The following is a 21,161-nucleotide window of genomic DNA, read 5'->3' on the forward strand; positions in this document are numbered from 1 at the left end:
TTCATCCCATCGAGTTTTGAGGCGTCTCGCGATCCCGGATCTCTACCTTCGTCTGCTTGCTATCTGCGTTTGCGCGAAACTTGGACAACAGGAGTCTAAAATACGAGACATCGTGTGGTGAGAGCGAGCCCGGCCTTTTCCCCTCCAGAGCTGGCGCGAGTCTGCGTCGGCTCGCTAGAAATATATGGCCTCGCGCCAGCGGGAGCGATATCAGGCTGTGAGACATGGGTCTGAGAGCTCCAGCGTTGGTAGTCGACAGTCTCATGACACGTTGAGACAGAATCGACTATCTGGAGGTGGCCGGAATAATCCTTCCCACGGCCAGCAGATGGGAACAGAGAACAGGTGTGTATTAGACACTCCGCCTTTGATGCTTACCTGGACGTGATATCTCCCCGCGCCTTCGGACGAAACGCCGGCGACACACGGAGTTTCAGCGCGAGGCTCTTGAAGATCACAGTTGCTTAGACTGTTTCCTTGCTCTTTTGACCATTACTGCCTCTTTCCCACGTGCTGCAGGGGTAATCTTTGTATTCCTTTCAATGTTTCATCATTGAGGAGGAACCAACCCTTTGGAAGCTCAGTCATGCTGACCTGAGCGCCATGACAAGCAGGTCGCATTCTGGTTCACGACGTCCTTCATCGGTATTTGACGATGTCCCGCATGCTCCTTATCTCTCCGGATCCCCCGATGTATCGCCAACAGATCGGCGATCTCCCTACGGGTTTCAAAGCAACAGAAAAGCTCTTGCTGTACTAGGTACATCCGATTATCCTGTGAGCACAATGCCGCGAAATAATCCTTCGTCAGCAAGCAACCGTCCTAAACCCCCTGCTCTTCATGCCGTACCCCCTTCTCCGTCGTCCCCGCCTCCGACTAGCGCTAATCACGGGACGTTTTTCAATGATTCGTCTGAATTCGATGACACTTCCCCATCCCCTCGTCCAACCACTTCGCATTCCGTTGCGAGCAATTCGCCTGACTTGGTTTATGATGATGGTGGCCGAAGACCCTCAATCGCGAGTATCGCGACCGGTAGTAGTGGAGGTTCAAGGTCTACGGGCAGTGCGCGATTTCATAAGCGGTTACAAGGCTTTTTTGGTGAGGAATATCAGGATGGCGCATCTATGGAGCGATCTATATCGAACCGGGTTCCTAGCATCGTTCATAGCCGGGATCGGCACAACTCGCTGAATTCCGCCAATACTCTGGAGCGGCGGCCTTCCCCCAGCCTCTCCGCACCTCGAACACCCCTTCCTTCCAGTGAAGTTACCCCCTGGGAATTCCAAGACTTCAGTGATATCCCCCAGCTTGGAGATGCTCCTGTGCGCGAGGAGCCTACAGAATCTAGCGCGAGATATACAGCTAGCAACGCCACCGTGCGGCCAAGGCATCGTTTCCATCTCCCGGGACACCGCCATAACATTAGCAAAGAGGATCAAAGTAGTGCTGGTTCTTCTCGACCATCCACGAGCCGCGAAAATCTCAATCCTTCGCGCACATTGAAGGATCACGCCCTGGGTATTTCAACTCCTATGAGCATGTCGACAACGACCCTTGGCGCCCGCTCGAGCAGCCCGACTCCTAGTGCCCAAAGTGCTGGCCTTCGTGACCCAGGCCAGCTCTCACCCCGCGCTCCCACTCCTAAAAGATCCCTTTTCGATAAGATACGAAGACCAAAAGGCCAAGGCGTCTCTTTGTTAAAACACCTCCCAAGCTCTTCCAGTATACTGCAAGAACCCCTGAAAGGATCGAAGCGCCTAAGAGCCGAGATGTCCCCAGGATCGCGCTCCAGGAATGGAAGTGTCGAGGCTATGGGGCCTGGAAGGCAATGGGAATATATTGATTATGATCGAAAGAAGGAGCCTTACGGCAGATCTGGCCCTAGTAAGTTGCGACATGGCCGATTGCCATTTTCTCATGATAGTGGGCCAAGTAAAGACGCCGATAAACACGAGCGCGAGATGTTTGAAGGGGAACGGGTCTTTTTGGATACCAATCTCGGTGATATGGAAGGCATTATCCGAAAACCACGTCCCGGGTCACCGACAGACACCGGAGGTATTTTCACTGGCGTTGACCACGCTGACAAAAACTTCCGAACCGTTCTCGACACGCCTGCCGCTGGTGACTGGCACGCTCCAGAGAGTTGGGCAGTGAAAAAGCCAAGCGACGACATCGTTAGTCGGCTTCCTGAGCTGGCGGAGGACGATGCGAGTTTGTCAGTGGATGAGGATGGCCATCCCTACTGCGTCCGTGTCTTTCGAATCGATTCCACTTTTGCCACGCTATCTGCCGGTCTCAATACTACTGTCACTGAGATTCTTGAAATGCTTGGTCGCAAGTCCTTCCTTCAAGATGATTTGAACAACTACGATATAGTAATGCGGAAGAATGACCTTTCCAGGAGATTGGATCATGGAGAGAGACCGATTCTTATGCAGAAACGGCTTCTCGAACAAGCCGGATACCAATCTTCCGATCGAGTTGCAGATATAGGACGAGAAGATAATAGTTACCTTGTCCGCTTCACCTTCCTCCCCACGAAGCTGGGTATATATTCCAGTCTTGATTCGGAATTAGCGTTTAATGAGAATCAGAAATTCAGCCACCTCGACCTCCAAAGCAAGAGTCTTGTCACGATTCCCATTAAATTATATAAAAAAGCGCCGGAGATCATATCGCTGAATTTGTCGAGGAACCTAGCGCTCGACGTTCCCAAGGACTTTATTCAGAGCTGTATCAACCTGCGCGAAATCAAGTTCATGAGCAACGAAGCGTGGCGTCTACCTGCCAGCTTTAGTTTGGCAAATCGATTGACATATCTGGATATCTCAAACAATTGCCTGGAGCAATTGGAGCACGCTGAGCTGCATAATTTACGTGGACTTGTGAGCTTGAAGATGGCGAATAACAAGCTTTCCTCGTTGCCTTCTTACTTTGGTGACTTTCCGTCGCTCAGAAGCCTGAACATTTCATCCAACAACTTCCAGTATTTCCCAGAATTTCTCTGCAACTTGGAGTCGCTGGTGGACCTGGACATAAGCTTCAACCAGATCACCCAGCTATCGAATATCGGGCGCCTACAAGCGTTGGAGAGACTTTGGGTCACCAACAATGCGTTGACCGGAGAGCTCGGAGAGACATTCAAGCTCCTTGTGAATCTGAAAGAGATTGATGCCCGGTTCAATGACATTACAGGGATTGACAACCTCACACAGTTGCCTCGACTGGAAACCCTTCTCATAGGCCATAATTCCGTCTCTTCGTTTTACGGCTCCTTCGTCAAACTGCGAACATTGGTGATGGACCATTGTCCCGTAACAGATTTCCATCTTACCGCCCCTGTGCCTACACTACAATCTCTTAACATCGCTTCAGCAAAGCTTGTGCAATTCAAGGATACTTTATTCACCAGTATGCCGAATTTGATGAAATTATACCTTAATAAAAACCATTTCGTCACATTATCTCCATATATTGGATATCTCCGCAGGCTTGAACATTTCACCATGGCGAAAAACCCCTTATCCCAGCTGCCACCAACTATTGGATGCCTAACTGAGTTAAGAACTTTGAATTTGAGGGAGTGTAATTTGAAAAGGCTCCCTGGGGAAATTTGGTACTGTCTCCGGCTCGAGATTCTAAATGTTTCGTCCAATGTTCTTGACACTTTTCCAAAGCCGGCAACTTCCCCTCCACAACTCCCAACGGCCGAAGTTCAGACTAACGGGACTTCCGCATCAACGCCCGGTCTATATGGCTCTCCTAGTTATGAGGAGCTTGGAAAATTGGAAGGGTTTGAGGCGCGAAGACCAAGTCAAGCTTCTGGAGGTTATCTCAGTGCGGGAAGCCCTCCTCCTGATGCTCCCAGGAAGCTGTCAGTCACATCACTTGGTGGCAGGCAACAGTCTGTGGCGTCTCGATCGGGAACTGATGGATCCAGAAAGGATTCTACATTTTCCCAGAGGATGTCGAGCACTTTTGCTGGCTCATTGAGGCAGCTATATCTTGCGGATAATAGGCTGGAAGATGATCTTTTCCACCAACTCGTATTATTACCCGAATTAAGGGTGTTGAATCTGTCATATAACGAATTGACAGAGCTCCCGCCAGGTGTTTTGAGACGCTTACAGTTTCTCTCGGAGTTGCATCTTTCTGGGAACGAGCTTAGTGCGTTACCTTCTGATGATCTCGAAGAATCCAGCAACCTCAAGACACTTTATCTCAATGCGAATAAGTTCCAGGTGCTCCCCGCTGAGCTCTGCAAGATCAATAAACTGGCAGTGTTGGATGTCGGCAGCAATTCGTTGAAGTATAACGTTTCAAATTGGCCATATGATTGGAATTGGAATTGGAACCATAACCTTCGATATCTCAATTTCTCTGGGAACAAGAGATTTGAGGTCAAACCGAGCTCGTCATATGCATCTGGTGTCGGCAATATCAATGGGACAGACTTGACAAATTTCAATTCCCTCAGCTACATTAGAGTGCTCGGGCTGATGGACGTCACGCTTACCATCAAGAACGTTCCCGAAGAGACGGAAGATAGGCGCGTTCGCACGTCGGCATCAGCTTCAGGGTTGATCTCCTACGGAGTGGCTGACACCCTTGGTAAAAATGAACATCTTTCTATGATTGATATGGTGGTCCCGCGCTTCAGGGGAAATTCGATGGAAGCCATCATTGGCATGTTCGATGGCAATTCATCCTTAAGTGGGGGGTCGAAAATTGCTAAATTCTTACATGAAAATTTCCCTTCGACGTTTGCAAGTGAGTTGAATAAACTACGAACGTACAAAGATGAAGAAGCAGACGATGCCTTGCGAAGGGCATTCTTGGCGCTCAACAAGGATTTGGCAACAGCGGCACACAAATCCTTGGACGAAAGGGAGTCTCGGCACTGGGACCGGGTTTCTGGCATCGGAAAGGTTCTCAACCAGGATGACGTGCGGTCCGGCGCCGTTGCGACAATACTCTATCTTCGAAATATGGACCTTTTTGTTGCTAACGTGGGGAATGCACAGGCTGTTTTGGTGCAGTCTAATGGCCAGCACAAATTTCTCACTCGAAACCACGACCCAGCTGAAACATCGGAGAGGCAACGCATAAGGAAAGCTGGTGGATATGTCTCCAGAAATGGAAAGCTGAACGACCGCTTATCCGTCTCGCGTGCGTTCGGCTACTTCCACATGATTCCCGCTGTAATGGCTGCACCAGACACTTTGAAAGTGACGTTGACCTCTCAAGACGAAATGATAATTATGGCGTCAGGAGAATTATGGGATTATGTTACTCCTGACGTTGTAGTTGATGTTGCACGAGCGGAGCGCTCCGACTTGATGATTGCATCTCAGAAGATCCGCGATTTAGCCATGTCTTACGGTGCAAGTAATAAACTAATGGTAATGATCGCTGGCGTGAGTGACCTGAAGCGACGTCAAAGGAACAAGTTTACGAGGAGCGCCAATATCCCTATGGGCCCAACCACTCCGTTGACCGATGATAGCATACTCCTCACCAGCAAGAGGGTCAAACGCCCTCGTGATGCACCAAGTGACTCAAGGCTAGCGAGGTTGGATCGTGTGGAAGCACCGACTGGAGAACTGGCTATCGTGTTTACCGATATTAAGAAATCTACCTCGCTATGGGAAACCTACCCCATTGCTATGAGATCTGCGATTCAGATACATAATGAATTGTTCAGACGACAGCTCAGTTTGACTGGTGGTTTTGAAGTCAAGACCGAAGGAGACGCGTTCATGGTCTCTTTTAGCACCGCAACTGCAGCATTGTTGTGGTGCTTCGCGTGCCAGACTCAGTTGCTGGACGCTCCCTGGCCCACTGAGATTCTCGATTCTCCGGCCTGCAAAGAACGATTTGATGCTGAGGGTAATCGAATATATCGTGGGCTATCGGTGAGAATGGGCATGCATTGGGGTCAGCCTGTATGTGAAAGAGATCCCGTGACGGGGCGTATGGATTATTTCGGGCCTATGGTCAACCGTGCGTCGCGTATTTCAGCAGTGGCAGATGGCGGCCAGATCTTTGTCTCATCGGACTTTGTGGCTGAAATTCAGCGGACGCTGGAAGCTTTCGCGGATTACGAGCGAAGCAGTTCAACAGGCTCAGAAGACGCTTGGCCTGATGAACTCTTGAACAATTCCATCCGAAATGATCTTTATCAGCTCAGCACTCAGGGCTTTGAGGTCAAGGATCTAGGCGAGCGCAAATTAAAAGGTCTTGAGAATCCGGAATTTGTGTATTTGATGTACCCGCATTCGCTAGCCGGCCGCCTAGCTTATCAACCCGATCTGTCGGAGGAGCGAAACGAAATGCCCGTGCCCGGAACTTTAGGGCGGAACTCGAAACTTAATATCGAGGCAGATCAGTTTTGGCGGTTGATGAAAATATCACTTCGGCTAGAGGCATTCTGCAGTGCTTTGGAAAATCCGAATGCGTCGACGTTGATAGAGCCTGATATCAACTTGATTAATGCGATCAAAGCTCGTGGCGGTGAGATCACCGATGCTTCTGTTTTGAACCTCCTTGAACACCAGGTCGCTCGTATTGAGGTACGTAAATTTATGTCAGCTCATATATTTTGTTCTATGTGGTTCTCTAACGTGGTATAGACATGTACGAACACCCTTGCCATCCGGCACATGATGCGGCCTTTTAGACCTGGCGATAGCCTTGAGGATCATGCTGTTCCCATGATCGAACTTATCAAGCAGCTTCAGGCTCAGCTAGCCGAGTTTAGAGCCTTGAAAGAACAGATCGACGTTGTGAATTCCAGCATATCTATTCCACCATCTCCAAATGGCAACCCCATACATCGCGCGGTTTTTCTAGGCAACGATCAAACATCGTCTACGCCCACCATTGTGGATCTTAGCTGTGAGAATTGCTCTGAGGACAGTGATGTTATGTGTTTCAGAGAAATGTAACCCTTCCATCACCTCTGATGTTTCACTGTTTTCCCCGTTGGCTGGTTTGGACCGGTTATGACACTAGGATTTGTGTTTATTGGCGACATGGGCCTGGCCGGAGTCAGCTGTCCCACACTTTGTTTTTTTGGAAAGCTCGGACCGGCGTTCTCTGATGGGTCGGCTTTTTTTGTGTCAGCATTCCCAGGGAGATAATCTTCTTGCATATACCTTGTGGTATATTTGTTGTTTCCTGCATTTTTGTCTATGAGATTGGTGTCTTTAGACATATGGTTGTTTTACGGAATTTTTGCCTCATTTTTCTTGGGTCATGTAATTTAGGATCTTGATGCTTATATTGAATGACATGTCGACGTAAAAAGCGTTTTGGTTATCAAAAGACATCCCATGCCTTTCTTCCAGCAGTACAGTGCAACAAGAGCGCTACAAAGCGGTTGAGATGCGGCTTAGCGTTGAGATAGGACGAAAGTCTTGGCACCGCACGTTCTAGCCACGTGGCGTTCGATTGTGGCGGTGAATCGAACGCCAGGGTCTTTGAAAGTGGCTGGTGGCGCTGTTGCCTTGATTTTTTGTTGACGAAAAATCACGCTCAAGTTAGCGCCTTTGTTAAGGCCAACTTCCGCCCCGAGCTGCCAGTGTCCGTCTCCTCGCTTTCTGAGAACCGGTGTCTCCCACATATCACCTGCTAGTTATTTCAAGCTTTATTGAGACCGGTTTCATCTTCGAACGAATTCTGTCATTTGCGTTGGTTTGAGGGTGTCCATTGGACTCCACTCCAACCTGTTGCCCTGGATACCACGCTACTGTGTTTGCCAAAAACTCGCCAACGCTGCAATCTGAACTCGTTCCCTGCTCTCATTCGACTCCGAAGCGCACAAATCCAGCTTTTATTTCAATCACATTTACTAAGCAAATTTGTGAGGGACGCCCTGCTTCTTTACTAACCGGCGATCGCCCAAACTTCCTCAGGGTCTATTAGGCCACATTGCGCGATCCCCGCCATGTCTAGCTTCGACAGTGGCGACGAGCTCGCCTATCTGATGCCAGGCTTCGACCTCAATTCTTTAACCGTACCGCGGCTTCGATCGATCCTTGTGAGCCATGACGTTCCTTATCCGACATCCGCAAAGAAGGCGCAGCTCATCAGCATCGTGGAATCCGAGGTCCTACCCAAGGCCAAGCAGCTCTTGCGCCAACGAGATCGCATCAAGAGAACGAGTGAAGGTATAATCGACATGCCCAGTAGTCAAGAGAGTATGGGAGAGGATGAAAGCAAGACTCGACGTTCAAAAGCCCCGCCAGCAACGCCGTCAACCAGAAGAGGCAAATCACGGCCCAGTACTCGACAATCCACTGTCGAGGTTGATGATAATATCCCACCACCGTCTACAAGCCGGAGAAGAACTACGAGGTCAGCTGCCAAACATCCACGTGCGTCTGACACCGAAGAAACCGGTGAAGATATGACCGCGATAGAAGCTACTCCTCGGACGACAGGGCGGAAATTAAGAAAGAGCGAAGCATATCCGACACCGCATGAATCCACGGCGTCTCTTCAGGAAACGGCTGTGCCGGTGAAGTATGAAACTCGAAGTGCCAGCGTCTTTACGGATGATAATCCCTTCCAGAGTGGATCGCCGGTGGAAACCCCCCGTGCTCGGGGGGTTAGTAGTGAACTAAGACGGAAGAGTACGCCAAGGTACTCCACACCAGCCAGAGCAGCAGCGGATGAAAGGAGGAAACGGAAGAGCGAGTTCTTAGCCTCTCCTAGTCTAAAGCAAGAGGACGGCGTCAGGGTACCAACCAGATCAACATTTGACGCACCTGTTTTCGGCCTTAGGTCTTTGAAGGCAGAGGAGTCTGAAGAAGACGATCTGGAGCCCGGAGAAGAGTTTACCCCTGATGAACAGCTCGCTTTGACGCAAGCACAAGCTACACCCCGAAAGCCAGTTGTGAAAAGAAAACCCGCGAAGCGGGGAGGAGGGGGAACACAAGCTGTGTCATGGTTCGTGATTGTTACGCTGCTATCCGCCATTGGCATGTGGTGGAGGAAGGAAAAAATCGAAATAGGGTACTGCGGCGTTGGCAAGCCACACTGGTCTCTTGAAGGTACAAAGGTTCCCGAATGGGCCTCCGTAATAGAGCCAAAATGCGAACCTTGCCCACAACATGCCTTCTGCTACTCCGGTCTGCAAGCTACCTGCGAGCAAGATTTTGTCCTGAAACCACACCCATTGTCTCTAGCAGGCTTTATTCCTCTGCCGCCAACATGTGAACCGGACAGTGACAAACTGCGCCGGGTCAAGGTCGTTACAGACAAGGCTGTTGATGAATTGAGAGAACAGAGGGCCAAATATGAGTGTGGAGAGGTGGGCAAAGATGGTAGTAAGGAAGTCACCTCTCCTGAGATGACGGCCGCCGAACTAAAGCAACGAGTTAGCAAATCCAAACGGAAGGGAATGAGCGATGAAGAGTTTGAGGAACTTTGGAGGGGAGCTCTTGGTGAAATTACTGGTAGGGAGGAGGTGATGACAGCCACGAAAGGGTAAGTTGTTTTTCTTCTGGTGGTACTATACATTATTCCCAGAGATCACGCCTCGTATGTTGGCAGACCCTCTAGATATGTATAATCCGCTGGGATGTATGTTCGTTATTGACAATCTGACATTGCGGTTGCAACTAACAGTAACGGGCACGCATACACAGCCCAGCCTCAGCCAAGATCATCACGTTTAGTTCGTCATCCCTCGCAAAACTCTCCCTCGTCTGCGCCGTCAAGCGGCACCTCAGACTCTCTCTCCTCGCATATCGACTCCCTATTCTCTTTTTAGCGTTTTCCATATCTGCTGTTGGATATGTGCGCTCTCGCATTCTCGCTAAACGTTCCGATGCTGCGCGTGTTCCGTCCCTGGTCAGTATGACTCTCGATCGCTTGGCGACACAAGCCGCGTTACATGCTCGTGGAGAGGCACTGGAACCCTGGATTTCGGTCGGGCAACTCCGTGACGATGTTCTACGAGATGAACTGAAGAGAAGTCGGCGGGAAGAGCTTTGGAATCGAGTCAAGAGGATTGTGGAGGGAAATGCAAACGTGCGAGCAGCTGTGCGAGAAGGACGTGGGGGAGATGTGTCGAGGGTTTGGGAATGGATTGGGGGTATCAAGGCAATTGGCGGAGAGTTGGAATCCCCGACCCATCGACCAGAGGGTTCGAGAGTCCGGTTCTCATTGCTACCATCGGAAACAGGGGGGCCCGCGAAGGAGGTTTCTGAAAGTCGAGAGATGAAGAAGTGGGATGAAGGGAGACCGGTCTATTGATCATGCCCTTGCCGTGTCCAGGGCGTTGTTGCTCCTTTGCATATATTTACTACGGTGTTCCTTTGATTTTTATTTCTTGTCGAGCTGCTACTAATAGGCAGTATTGGGCAGGTCAGGCTCTTGTATCTTTTCTTTCTTTTTACCTTTCTGGGTGGGGTTGTGTTGGGTTTTTCCATTATACTGTCAGTTGCTCTTGGACAAGATATCCAGTGCTTCACTTTCATGCGGCAAAATTATTCCGCGTGGCTTTTACAAGACTAAATAAGTAGCCAGTTTTCCTGTTTCAGCTCTTTCGACCGAAGAAACATCGCTCGAGGTATGGTAGGCGCGTTGATAGCCATTCTTAAGTTTCATTTGGACATTCAGGTGACATCCTAGACATAATCATAGTTCCTCTAGTATTGAATGGGAGCGCGAGCCGTACATTAGTTACAGAGTGAATAACATACACAGATATCAACATCGATGTCACAGAATAGAGACTGACAACCCAACAGAGGACATATCAGGAGTATAGGAGTATACTTATACCCCAAAAAAAAAAAAAAAAAAAAAGGATCTTAGCGCTATTTACTTGGTTGTCATAACATACTTGTGATATCGGGTCTGCAAATGTTGCACCATTTCAGGGATCGTGCGGCTTGCCATTTGCAGCGGGACACTCTCGTACGACGGTGTCAAAAGCCTGAGCGACGTATTTGACGTTACTGGTATTTACTGTAGCAGGAGTCAGCCCTACTGTGTGGTAGGTTTATGGTGCAGTTTAGAAATGGATTGTATGGGAACACAGCAGGCGGGGTGTGTGACTCTTGAACCACAGACCCTGCAGGGCTCGTAGCAAAAGAAAGCGATAAGAAAAAGGAAAAAGAAAAGCAAATGCATGGTACACAGCTTGGGAAAGCTTGGTTCAACGTACATCCAGAAATTGAGATGCGGCCCGAATCAAGGATATAGATGTGATACTTCTGACGCAGGACTCGAACCTGCTCCTTGGTCAAGCCCGTGTAGGAGAACATGCCGATCTGGTTGATGATGTGCTCCCATGTTCCCGGGGTGTGGAGACGCTTGAGCTCGTCGTACAGGGCGCGTCGCATGGACTTAATTCTGCTGCTCATCGTGATAAGGTCCTGCTTCCAGGTGTCTCGGAGGGCTGGATCACTGAGCACGGCAGCGGCGATTCTTGCACCTGTGGTTGTTTACGAAAATTAGAACTCCCAGTTAGTTCATCCATTTTTGCTGTCGTTTGGAGGGAGGGAGAGTTAATTTCTTTTACCATATGCTGGTGGAGTGGAAATCTCTCCTCGTTGGATCTCCATGGCTTGCGATCTTGCCTTTACTGCAGCATCGGCGCTGCGACACACAAGGTGGAACGCGCCCACGCGCTGACCGTACAGGCCGAGGTTTTTGCTGAAGCTCTGCGCGACGCAGAGTTCCATACCGCGTGAAGCGAATTCTCTGATGGGCCAAGCATCGTTGTTTAGGTCGCCAGAAGCGAACCCCTGATATGCGGAGTCGAAGAACGGGAACAGGCCCTTGCGCTCACAAAGATCTGCGATCTTGTGCCACTGGGCTCTGGTTGGGTCGATACCGGTGGGATTGTGTGCACACGCGTGGAGGAGTACGACATCTCCCTTGCTAGCGTCCTTCTCCAGGACGTTAATCATGCCATCGAAGTCCAGCGTTCGAGTGGGCGCATGGTAGTATGGATATGTGCGGCGTTCCACGGGGCTTCCCGTCGTTCCTGACGACACGAGTTCCCAGATGAGGTGGTGGTTGACCCATGTTGGGTCGGAGATCCAGACCTTTCGCTTCTTTCCGTGGACGAGGGGAGGCAAGAAATCCGCGAGGAATCGAGCGCCGATGTGGTTCGCTCCAGTACCAGAGACGGTCTGCAAGCTGGCAATCTGGTCCTTGTCTACAGGCGAGTCTGCTCCGCCGAACACAAGATCCCGGGAAAGTTCAATGAACGGTGGGTAGCCCGCGATGGGAAGATATTCGTGGTCGAACGTCGGGTCGTCGAGGAGTTGCAGCTCGACCTGGAGGAATTTCTTTTCAGCTCATATTCTTCATATAGTTGCAGCTTTGGAGCGAAACGGACTTACCTTCTTTACGGTGGGTAACCTCCAACTTCTCGCTTCGTTGTCTCTATATACACCGGCTCCCAGACTCACCTTGTCCGGACACGGGTCAGCGCTGAACGCACCCATGAGAGCAAATACCTCATCGTGCGGTGCTGTTGTCAGCTGCGAGAACTGACTGTCTGGTTGCATTGGTGCCATGTCTTGCAAGCAAATATGCCTGTGGGAATGAAAGAGGATGTGGTTATGTGAGTATACTGATGGTTTCGTACTGCGCTGGGAGGATATGTCCAACTAATCCCCAATGTATGCACAGGGAGTGCCGGCCACCGTTGCTATGAGAGCGATATGGTTCCGGGGAAATATTTACATGCGGGAGTTTTTATGAACAAAATGCAGACTTTTGGCTTTTTAGCCTTGGTTTAGGCCCACGGCTCTAAGCAAAAGTGAACCGCAGAAACGGAAGAAATTATGGGATTGAGTGGGTGCGGATACCCACGGTGAAGTTGTACGAGAAGCACCGCTGAGCGAAATAAAGCCTGGTTTCACAGGTGAAACTGACGGGTCTTGATCTCTCTTCGAGGAATATCCACATTGAGGTCTCCAGGTATTGTTCTTGTAGGACTCTGGCCTGTCTGAGTCACAACCACCAGCTCTGGGATTCTGCGGCTGGTTGAGGACCCCGTTCGTCCCGTCATCGCCACGGGCCAGCAATAACTAGTTGCCGTGATCGGGGACAATGGGCCAGCCGCTCGAATTAGACAAGTTTCGTGGATTTGGCCAATCAGAGCATGTGTTCCGGGTAAAATGCCGATTCGCCGTGACCGCTGTCATCGCTGGTGTGATGTCACGGCAGAGTATTACTCGTGGTTGTGTTTCCAGGATGCTCTTTTGAGGTCGCTCTTAATATGCATCAAAGTCCAATTGCTCCAGCACACATACCGCATAGCATAGCCTCGGATTCATATGCTTTTGACCTCTGCGCTGGTACCTTGAAAGTTGCAAGCCGTCAGGCGATATTTTCTCGACACGACAGCATTCTCTCACGGACCAGACATCCCAGACCCAAATCCCCCTAGTTATATATTTAGTCGCAGCGTTTAGAGTCGAAAAACTACTCCCGTATGGCAGACAGAAAGCAGCCCGGCGAACACTCGGTGTCCTTTTCAGGCCTAGTTAGGGCTTAGGGCTAGGGCCCCTCCGTTATCGGGCCTGGAACGGCATTAGCCTGTTTAGGGTTAGCGCCGGTAGCGGCAATCCCTGGGATGTCCGCGTCTAGCCGCCGCCGGCCGGGTCAGGTGGTCCTTATCTTATCGCCGCCATCGCCGACGATCACTCGGCCTGAACTATCCGCTGGGGAGTCGGAGCTGAGGGCGAGACGCGACGAAAGCACCCAGAACCGCATCCGGAGCGGGCCGAACTCCAGTCACGCCCGTGTTGCCAATCTTGGTGTTGTCCAGAATATTTTTTACAAATTGACGGCCCAAAAAAAAAGAAATAAATACGCCGTTGGAGTGGAGAGGATCTTTACGTAACTGACCGATACTGCATGCCCACCTCCAGGATGCATCAAGGCACAAGGGAACCACCGGATAATGCATATATGCCGTCTCGCCTCTATTCCGAGCCACTCGCTTGATGCAGCGAACTGTATGTGTGTATGCACATAGAACCACTGGTTAGAGTAACAAGCAGCCAGCTTGGTAACCAAACACGCCCATGCAAAGGAAGCAAACCCCCACAAGCTCGTCCTCCATCCACTCCAGTCAATGCCTTACTTCGTTTCTTCGCTGCAGAACGGGTCGACGGACGGGTCCTCGTTCCGCACATATTCCAAATAATGAGACAGCACATCCACCTTCTCCTTGCCGTAAAGATGTTCAACGAAGGCCAGCATCCCATCTATCCCCGCACTAATGCCCGAGGTGGTCCAGATATTCCCGTCAACAACCCAGCGCGCCCTTTCGACCCAATTAACCTTGGGGTAAGCAGCCGCGACCTCGCCAAAAGCAATCTTGTTGGAGGTCGCCTTTCTCCCTTCCAGGATGCCCGCGTGGGCTGGGATCTTGGAGCCGGTGCAGATCGTGAAGAGGTACTGCAATCCCGGATACAAGTCTCGAGTGAGCTTGGAGACTGGCTCGAGCACTCTCGGGTCTCGATTCCCCGTGCCACCCGGGATGATGAGGACGTCAATGTTTTCTGGCGGGTTGGCGTAGGTGTGCGTAGGGACCACACTCTGGAAGAATGCCGGGTTGAATATCAAACCCTGCCGGGGCAGAGCATTGATGCTGACGGGGTCCAAGCTTGGGCCGATGATGGAGAGCTTAATTGGCTTGTCTCTCCCGAGTACATTGAGGACGTCAAGGGGTCCAAAGGCGTCTAGAGCTTGGAAACCCGGGTAGAGGATTATGGCGTAGTGGACTGGGAGTTTGTCTAGAGAAGAAGTTAGTCCCCATTGCCGCAGTCTCAGAGAGGAGGCAGGTATACCAGAAGGGTTCCCCGTACCTGATATGTTGTCCATGGCGCTGGCTGCGAGATAGAGAGAATGATTATCAGCAGTTATTTAACTAGTTAGTTACTACAAGTAATGACCGAGAAAGATAGCGATTTATGAGATGAGAGGGAATGTTCCAACCAGAGGAATGCAACCACCAGTGAAGAAAAGGGAATGGCTTTCAAAGAGGGAGCCAGACAGGATGATATACTATCGATATCTCAATATTTGCTATGCATCCATTCTTTCAATTCCATAAATACATGCATAGAGCTGGCCGGGTTCTCTCTGTAGCTATGTATTATGTATTAAAGGACGACGGGCCCAGACTTCTCAGTGTACACACGTGCACGGCGAATTTCCCAAGGGTCAAAGCACTGAGGAACGGGGGGGGAATCAAAGATCGACTCACCTCGAAGGTCTTTGGAGCCACCAAACAAGAAAAGAAAGTAAAAACGATGATGCTATCCGAATTTGAACTATTTACGACAGTAGATTGTTCCGGACGAACTCCTGGAAGATAAAAGACTCATCGTCCGTGGCGTCAACGCCCTTCAGCACGAACTAGCGAGCCAAAACTCAACGAGGTGTTTACCATTCACTAGCTCGGTTCAAAGCCTCGTCGCCCGACTTGTGCCTCACACCAACAGTGACCACTTAAACGTCGCAGGAGAAATCGACACGAGATTCCCCCACCTTTGCTCGAGGCACGACAATGGAGAATCTTCCCGAAAAGCCGTCGTTGCTTCGGCTACCATACTCTGTCCGGCGAGAGATCTACAGCCTGCTCGGAGTGGTGGGCGTTGATACCAGGTTGATGGCACTTGGCCACAAAGTGCACCGGCCCTGGGCTGGTCAGTGGTGCTCTCTAAACCGCAGCTTTTGCGTTGCGAGATTTCGCTGCGCTGGCTATTGTTACCATATGCAAAACCAGTTGTTTTATGTCTCTCGCGACGTGTCTGCGGATGCTTTGCACGCGTTCTACTCTGAGAATAAATTCGCGGTTTCGAGCGAGAAACCCCTTGTTTTCAAGGTCGTGGGCGGGAATGCGTTGTCAGCCCTGCGTCGACTTACGTTGCAGCTGAATCTCCGCCCCACGCGATGCCCTTGTGGCCGAACCTGCGATGATGCACCGCTGAATCGGATGTTCGATGAGAAGATGCCGCTCCAAGAGCTGGCGCCTTGTCTCAATTTGGTTGTCCAAGAGTGGCGGGATACTCTATATCACCTCGGAGCCCACATAGCGGCTGGCAAACTGAACCTACAAATCAATTTCGCCCCTCAATGCTTTTATCCTGCTGTTGTGCTTCAGTCATTAAGGCTGTCTTTAGCGCCCTTGCTGGAATTCCCACGTCTGAAGAACTGCTTAATTTCCCTGCCCAACGCGGACCGGCGGCTTCAGCCGTGGGTAAAGCGTCTGGTTCTCATGACTACAGGGCAACTTGATGATATAGACCCCCCTTTCCCTTTCGCCAAACTCCCTCCAGAGCTTCAGCTGAAAGTTTTGGAGCATGCGGGGCTCATTTCGGATACCACTCTGGTAGTATCATCAAATGGTTTCATTCCCCGGCTCTGCTGGGGCGGTGCTTGCTTCTCGAGGGACGATTTTTTCTCCTGTTGTTCCCTGACAAGCAGCTATTATGTAAATTGCGATCCCTGCTGGGTGCTCCCCAAGGAGCTATTCGATGTCAACCGGCGGATAAGAGCGCTATCTAGATATATTTTCGTCTCTCAGAACCGCTTCATCATCAGTCCGCTCATCGTACCCGAACTAAAGCCCGGTTGGAGCCCCATGTGCTTATCCATAGACGACCTTCCACATCTCAGATTCCTCACTCTCGAGTTCACTGGCATCGACGGAAATACCCATCTACCTGGCCAACCCAACACTCTTGCCTGGGAACGCTTCGTCGACTCGGCGGTAAACAAACTTACACTACCAGCACTGACTTTGATGGTCAGGATGTTCCATGAGGACCTTGATTATCTGCCAAATGGCGTCATCTACGATGATGATGCTCAGATGGTAGCTGCATACAAAGCTGCGTGTCAGCGCATCTTCGACCCGCTGGCACATGCATTGAAGGGCCAGGAGCATGGTCTTAAGAGGCTCTTTGTTGCTATCTCCTCGCCGATCGAAAACCTCAAGGTTAGTGGCGTCCGTGATTATGAACGGGTCCTGGAACGGTCGGTCATGGGCGTAGACTACGATAGTCATGCTCTGGGTTGGGATGTGCTGAGACGGAGGGTAATCTGACTTTTTCTTTACTCCCCTTTTTCTTTTCTTTTTTTTTTTCGGGACTTAGTTATGTGACTTGAGTAAGTGTTCTGCGAAATATGCCAACTTTGCGGGTTGCAATTCTGACTCAGTCAACAACGAAGTATGGGGCATTCATTATTTCCTGGTTCAAATTGAGAGCGGACATATCTTCACCAAGGAGTGAGAAGTTGATAAATACACCTGGATAAACAAGATCCCAAACATATATCCATCATTGAATTTATATCTCAAACAGGCCTATAAAAGTGCCATATTCAATCCAAAGATGTATTGAGGAACGATATCTAGACTGCAGTGTTTCTTCTCAAAATGGTGATCGTTCTTCTTGCACGCTAATTGACCATTCTTCATGAACAAACTACAGCTGGGGCAAAGACAGATGGCTTCCAGATACCCTTCTTTTTCAGGATGCACAGACATATTACTCTCAAGAGTAAGAGAATAAGTCTGACTGGTGGAGGATCAGTACCAAATAAGCATATTCACATAAATTCAACGGGAGGCAACCCTCTCTCTCTCACAGCATCATTAACATCTCTGCGCACTTTCTGGAGAGCAGTCTTCCAAGCTTCTAGCGACTGGTGTTGGTCAACCGACCCAAAATCTACTACTTCATTTTTGTCTTTCTCATCGTCCCCGGCACTATCCAACAACCAAGCCAACCATTGTGCCACAGCAACAGCCTTCGACACGTCTCTTTCCTCAAGAATAACACGCTTCAAATACTTGGTAAGGGCATCCACATCTTCCTCAAAGGGTCCCTCTCGCTTGAATAACTCGTACCACTCGCTTAGTGCTTCACGCAGCTCTGGTAGTGAAGAAAGCTTTTTTGAAGTAAATGTCGGCTTTGGCGGCCGGGGTGCGAATTCGAGGAGCTTTTGCTCTGGAGGGCGGTCTGTAGGCTTACTTAACGGTTTGCGAACTGTAGGTAAATTGAGTCCGGATCGCTTCTGGAGACGTGATCGTTTGTGTTCCTCGATGACTTCGCGACGGATGTCTTCTGGTAAGGCTAAGAGAAACTCTTCGGAAATATCATCTGCACATTCTTCAACAACCGATGATGTGCTTGGATTTTCATCTGCTGGAGCTGTAGACGAGGACGGTCGAGAAACGATGAAGCTTGATTGAGTCAGAGTAGACTTGGCATTAGATTTACTGGCAACCTGCCGGCCACGAGTGCGGCCAGCACGGGGCTTGGTAGGAGTAAGCTTTGTCTTTGGCCGTATGTTACTATTTGCTTCGGGGGATGCATCGCATGGAAGCGATGGGAGGGATTGCTGATAATAAGCCAGTATTTCCGCTCGTAAATCTTCGGGCAGGGCATCTAAAGTTTCCGGGTCCACCTGCGACTGAGGAGGCAGTGCAAAAGGTGCCTGGGGTTTCAGGGGGCGTTTGGCAAGAGTTATTGGTGTTTGCTGCTGTTTGCTCATAGAGACAAATTTGGACCGAATATCTCCAGGAAGCTCAGAAAGCACTTGAGAATTAGCTTGTGAAGGCATAATAAACTGAGTTCCAGTGATATTCATCGGTCTTTGTGATCCATCGTTAAGTTCTGGCGCAGTTTGGACGGATACATAAGACTCCGTTTTACTCGGGATGGGTATTTCGTCCAAATCCTGGGAGGGCCTTCGTTTTTGAGGACTACAAGGGGCGAAGTTGAGCTGACGCTGGCTGCTGTGTATCCCACCAGAAGGATCATGTTTGATGGACTCCAATTTCGTCATTTGTACTCCAAGTCCTCTCAGATTGCCGGGGGAAAAGTTGAAGCTCCTGAGGATTGAAACGGCTTCCTTACCAAGTACCTCACTGGAATTGGTTGCTACACCTAGCAAAACGCTTTTGTTGAACATATCACACTTGCCGTGTCCGAGGTGCTTCGGAGGACCCAGGGGTGCATCAAGAGCTCGTCGCATAATCCTCATCGTCAGCTGCTTCCCTTTTACCCCGTTCTCCATAAGTCGTCGATGCAACTCATCACACAAGCTTTGCACGAATTCTTCTACCTGCGCTTGCGTGACGAAGCGAATTCCCCAGTTTATTTCTGCGGATACAGATTTTCTGGGTGCGACGTCTCCAACATCTGCGTTATCAATGCCGCGAGCATAGTCCCATAGTTTGGCTCCAGTTTTTGGACCGAGACTCGAGGTAAGCCTCTCCCTAGAAAGCTCGCGGATATCTTTAACAAACTTCACCCCAAGCTCCTCGAGTTTAGCTCCTAAGCTACACGCTACCCCGGGAAGCTGCTGCACCGTAAGTTCCCCGATAAACTCAAGAACCGCTTCTGGCTTCAGCTGGAACTGACCAGCTGGTTTGGCTTCCCGCAATGCCAATTTGGCCTGCAGAATATTTCCTCCAATGCCTACGGACACATCGCATCCAGTCTTCTGTTTAACTGAATCCCGTAAAGTTTGGGCAATTTCATCAGCTTTTGCCTGCTCTTTCCAGATAGAGCCTTCCGATATACCTTTGCCTCCAGAACCCCCGGCCTCAAGGCAGAGCTTAGTGATATCGACAAGAGCTTCATCAATACTGACGCTTTGTACGATGCCGTCAATATCAAGTATTGCCTCGTAAAATTTCCTACTCGCGTCTTCGTAGGCGGCAAAATCGTAAGGAAGAACTTTAAGATCGGGACACATCTGCAAGGCTCCCTGCATCCACATTCCGTTTTGTATACCGAATGCCCGCGCGGGATAGTTGCAACTCGCAATCTCAGACCCTGCTCCTGTACCGTGGGCGATGGCCACAGGCTTATCCGCAAGCTCGGGGTGCTTGCGAATGGAAACAGCGGCAAAGAAACTATCGAAATCGACATGAAGTACGTACCGTCGTGATCCCTGAACGTGTTTTTTGGGTGTCCGAAGGGATGAAACTTTAGCAAGGGTCGCCTCTTGGAGCTTTGCTTTCAACTCGGCTTTCCAGGTAGAAAGGTGGTGAAGACGCGACTCTCGATAATACTGCCGAATAAAATCGGGATTAACGCCGCTTGAATCACGCATATGTGGATTTGAGAGTAACTGTGCGTTATACTCTTCAGGAGTCATGTTATCTTTGGTCTTCTCCAAAGGTTCTTGTCGCGGTTCGTCCGTGTCTTCCAGGTGAACTGCTACCTCGGCATCATCTGAAGTCGTCCTATTCTCTACTGGAATAGAATCGTCAAATCCCTGCCCTTGTTGCGCTATATTAGTAGAGGCCTTAGTCCTAAATACACTGTCACCAACATCTCCTACAGTTTTGGGTGAAGGCGTAGGAATTGTACTATTCTCGAACCCCTTGGCGTCGGGATAGCGTGGGGCAAGACGTGCTGTATACCAGCTGGATTCTGTTTGATCCCGATAACTGGACGACTGTGTCCTGGTCTGGCTCACGATCTGGCCATTGTCGCTAAACTTGAGCACCTTCTGAGACGCTCCCTCGTCCACAACCCTAAACGAATTCCAGGGAAGAAGTCGGCCAGCATTTATACTTTCCAGAACCCACGCTGGTTTTACGACACGATATTTCCGGAATTCTTCGCGCTTTTTGGGTGTCAAGGAACTTGCGATGATATGGGTAGCCGCCGTCTTCGAGTCAAGGTACTGGAGGAAAGCTCCACCGTGGCTAACGATAAGGCGATGAAGATCATTTAGGGACGGTTGTGTGTAGCCATTTACATGTGCAACCACACCTTGAAAGATCGGAGGGTTGTTCGGGGAACTCGATCGTATCTCAGCGTCCAAGTTCTGCAATTTCAACTTTTTGCGACGAAAGTATTCTCCAAATCCGCCGAAACTTGAAGCTCCGTACTCCTCGCCTTCTTCATCTTCAAACACGTCTGCAGAAATGTCAGCCAATTAGCCGGTTTATATCAATATCTCGGCGGCCCTTACGGTTCTCAATCCTCTTCCGAACTGCGTTGGATCCTGATTCCAATCGAGAGCCCATGGTGGGGCCAAGAACGCGCAAGAAACATAACCAGACCACCAACAGAAACAAAAGATCAAGAGAGCAACGCAGCCCTTCGTCGTCCTCTCATCATCACAAGCGGAGAGATGCGCC

General features: G+C 50.1%; 6 protein-coding genes across 7 annotated transcripts; 3 read left to right on the forward strand and 3 right to left on the reverse strand.

The window, feature by feature from the left end:
* Positions 1–603: 603 nt before the first annotated feature.
* CYR1 (cysteinyl-tRNA synthetase) lies at positions 604–6,954 on the forward strand (the record flags this gene model as incomplete). Its single annotated transcript, XM_003066001.2, has 2 exons — positions 604–6,579; positions 6,640–6,954. The coding sequence occupies 2 exons, from the start codon at positions 604–606 to the stop codon at positions 6,952–6,954; spliced, it is 6,291 nt and encodes a 2,096-aa protein (XP_003066047.1).
* Positions 6,955–7,628: 674 nt separating this feature from the next.
* SRC1_1 (inner nuclear membrane protein enriched at telomere/subtelomere region) lies at positions 7,629–10,547 on the forward strand. Of its 2 annotated transcripts, none has more exons than XM_066123718.1 (2): positions 7,629–9,499; positions 9,641–10,547. In XM_066123718.1, the coding sequence occupies exons 1-2, from the start codon at positions 7,956–7,958 to the stop codon at positions 9,783–9,785; spliced, it is 1,689 nt and encodes a 562-aa protein (XP_065979793.1). In that variant the 5' UTR covers positions 7,629–7,955; the 3' UTR covers positions 9,786–10,547. The 2 variants fall into 2 exon arrangements, with proteins under 2 accessions (XP_065979793.1, XP_003066048.2); XM_003066002.2 differs by having other exon boundaries at positions 9,661–10,547.
* Positions 10,548–10,662: 115 nt separating this feature from the next.
* On the reverse strand, positions 10,663–12,759 carry D8B26_002061 (uncharacterized protein). The gene is made up of 4 exons (XM_003066003.2): positions 12,373–12,759; positions 11,544–12,306; positions 11,187–11,456; positions 10,663–10,987 (listed from the first exon to the last, which is right to left on the reverse strand). The coding sequence occupies exons 1-4, from the start codon at positions 12,547–12,549 to the stop codon at positions 10,896–10,898; spliced, it is 1,302 nt and encodes a 433-aa protein (XP_003066049.2). The 5' UTR covers positions 12,550–12,759; the 3' UTR covers positions 10,663–10,895.
* A 1,070-nt stretch (positions 12,760–13,829) lies between these two features.
* D8B26_002062 (uncharacterized protein) lies at positions 13,830–15,394 on the reverse strand. The gene is made up of 2 exons (XM_003066004.2): positions 14,836–15,394; positions 13,830–14,781 (listed from the first exon to the last, which is right to left on the reverse strand). Exons 1-2 carry the CDS (start codon positions 14,867–14,869, stop codon positions 14,123–14,125), a joined length of 693 nt encoding a protein of 230 aa, XP_003066050.1. The 5' UTR covers positions 14,870–15,394; the 3' UTR covers positions 13,830–14,122.
* A 163-nt stretch (positions 15,395–15,557) lies between these two features.
* On the forward strand, positions 15,558–17,286 carry D8B26_002063 (uncharacterized protein; the record flags this gene model as incomplete). Its single annotated transcript, XM_003066005.2, has 2 exons — positions 15,558–17,090; positions 17,167–17,286. 2 exons carry the CDS (start codon positions 15,558–15,560, stop codon positions 17,284–17,286), a joined length of 1,653 nt encoding a protein of 550 aa, XP_003066051.2.
* Positions 17,287–17,574: 288 nt separating this feature from the next.
* REV1 (deoxycytidyl transferase) lies at positions 17,575–21,152 on the reverse strand. Its single transcript, XM_003066006.2, has 2 exons — positions 20,993–21,152; positions 17,575–20,937 (listed from the first exon to the last, which is right to left on the reverse strand). Exons 1-2 carry the CDS (start codon positions 21,045–21,047, stop codon positions 17,606–17,608), a joined length of 3,387 nt encoding a protein of 1,128 aa, XP_003066052.2. The 5' UTR covers positions 21,048–21,152; the 3' UTR covers positions 17,575–17,605.
* Between the last annotated feature and the right edge of the window lie 9 nt (positions 21,153–21,161).

Source organism: Coccidioides posadasii, chromosome 1 (assembly GCF_018416015.2).
Source record: "Coccidioides posadasii str. Silveira chromosome 1, complete sequence".
Classification (NCBI taxonomy): domain Eukaryota; kingdom Fungi; phylum Ascomycota; class Eurotiomycetes; order Onygenales; family Onygenaceae; genus Coccidioides; species Coccidioides posadasii.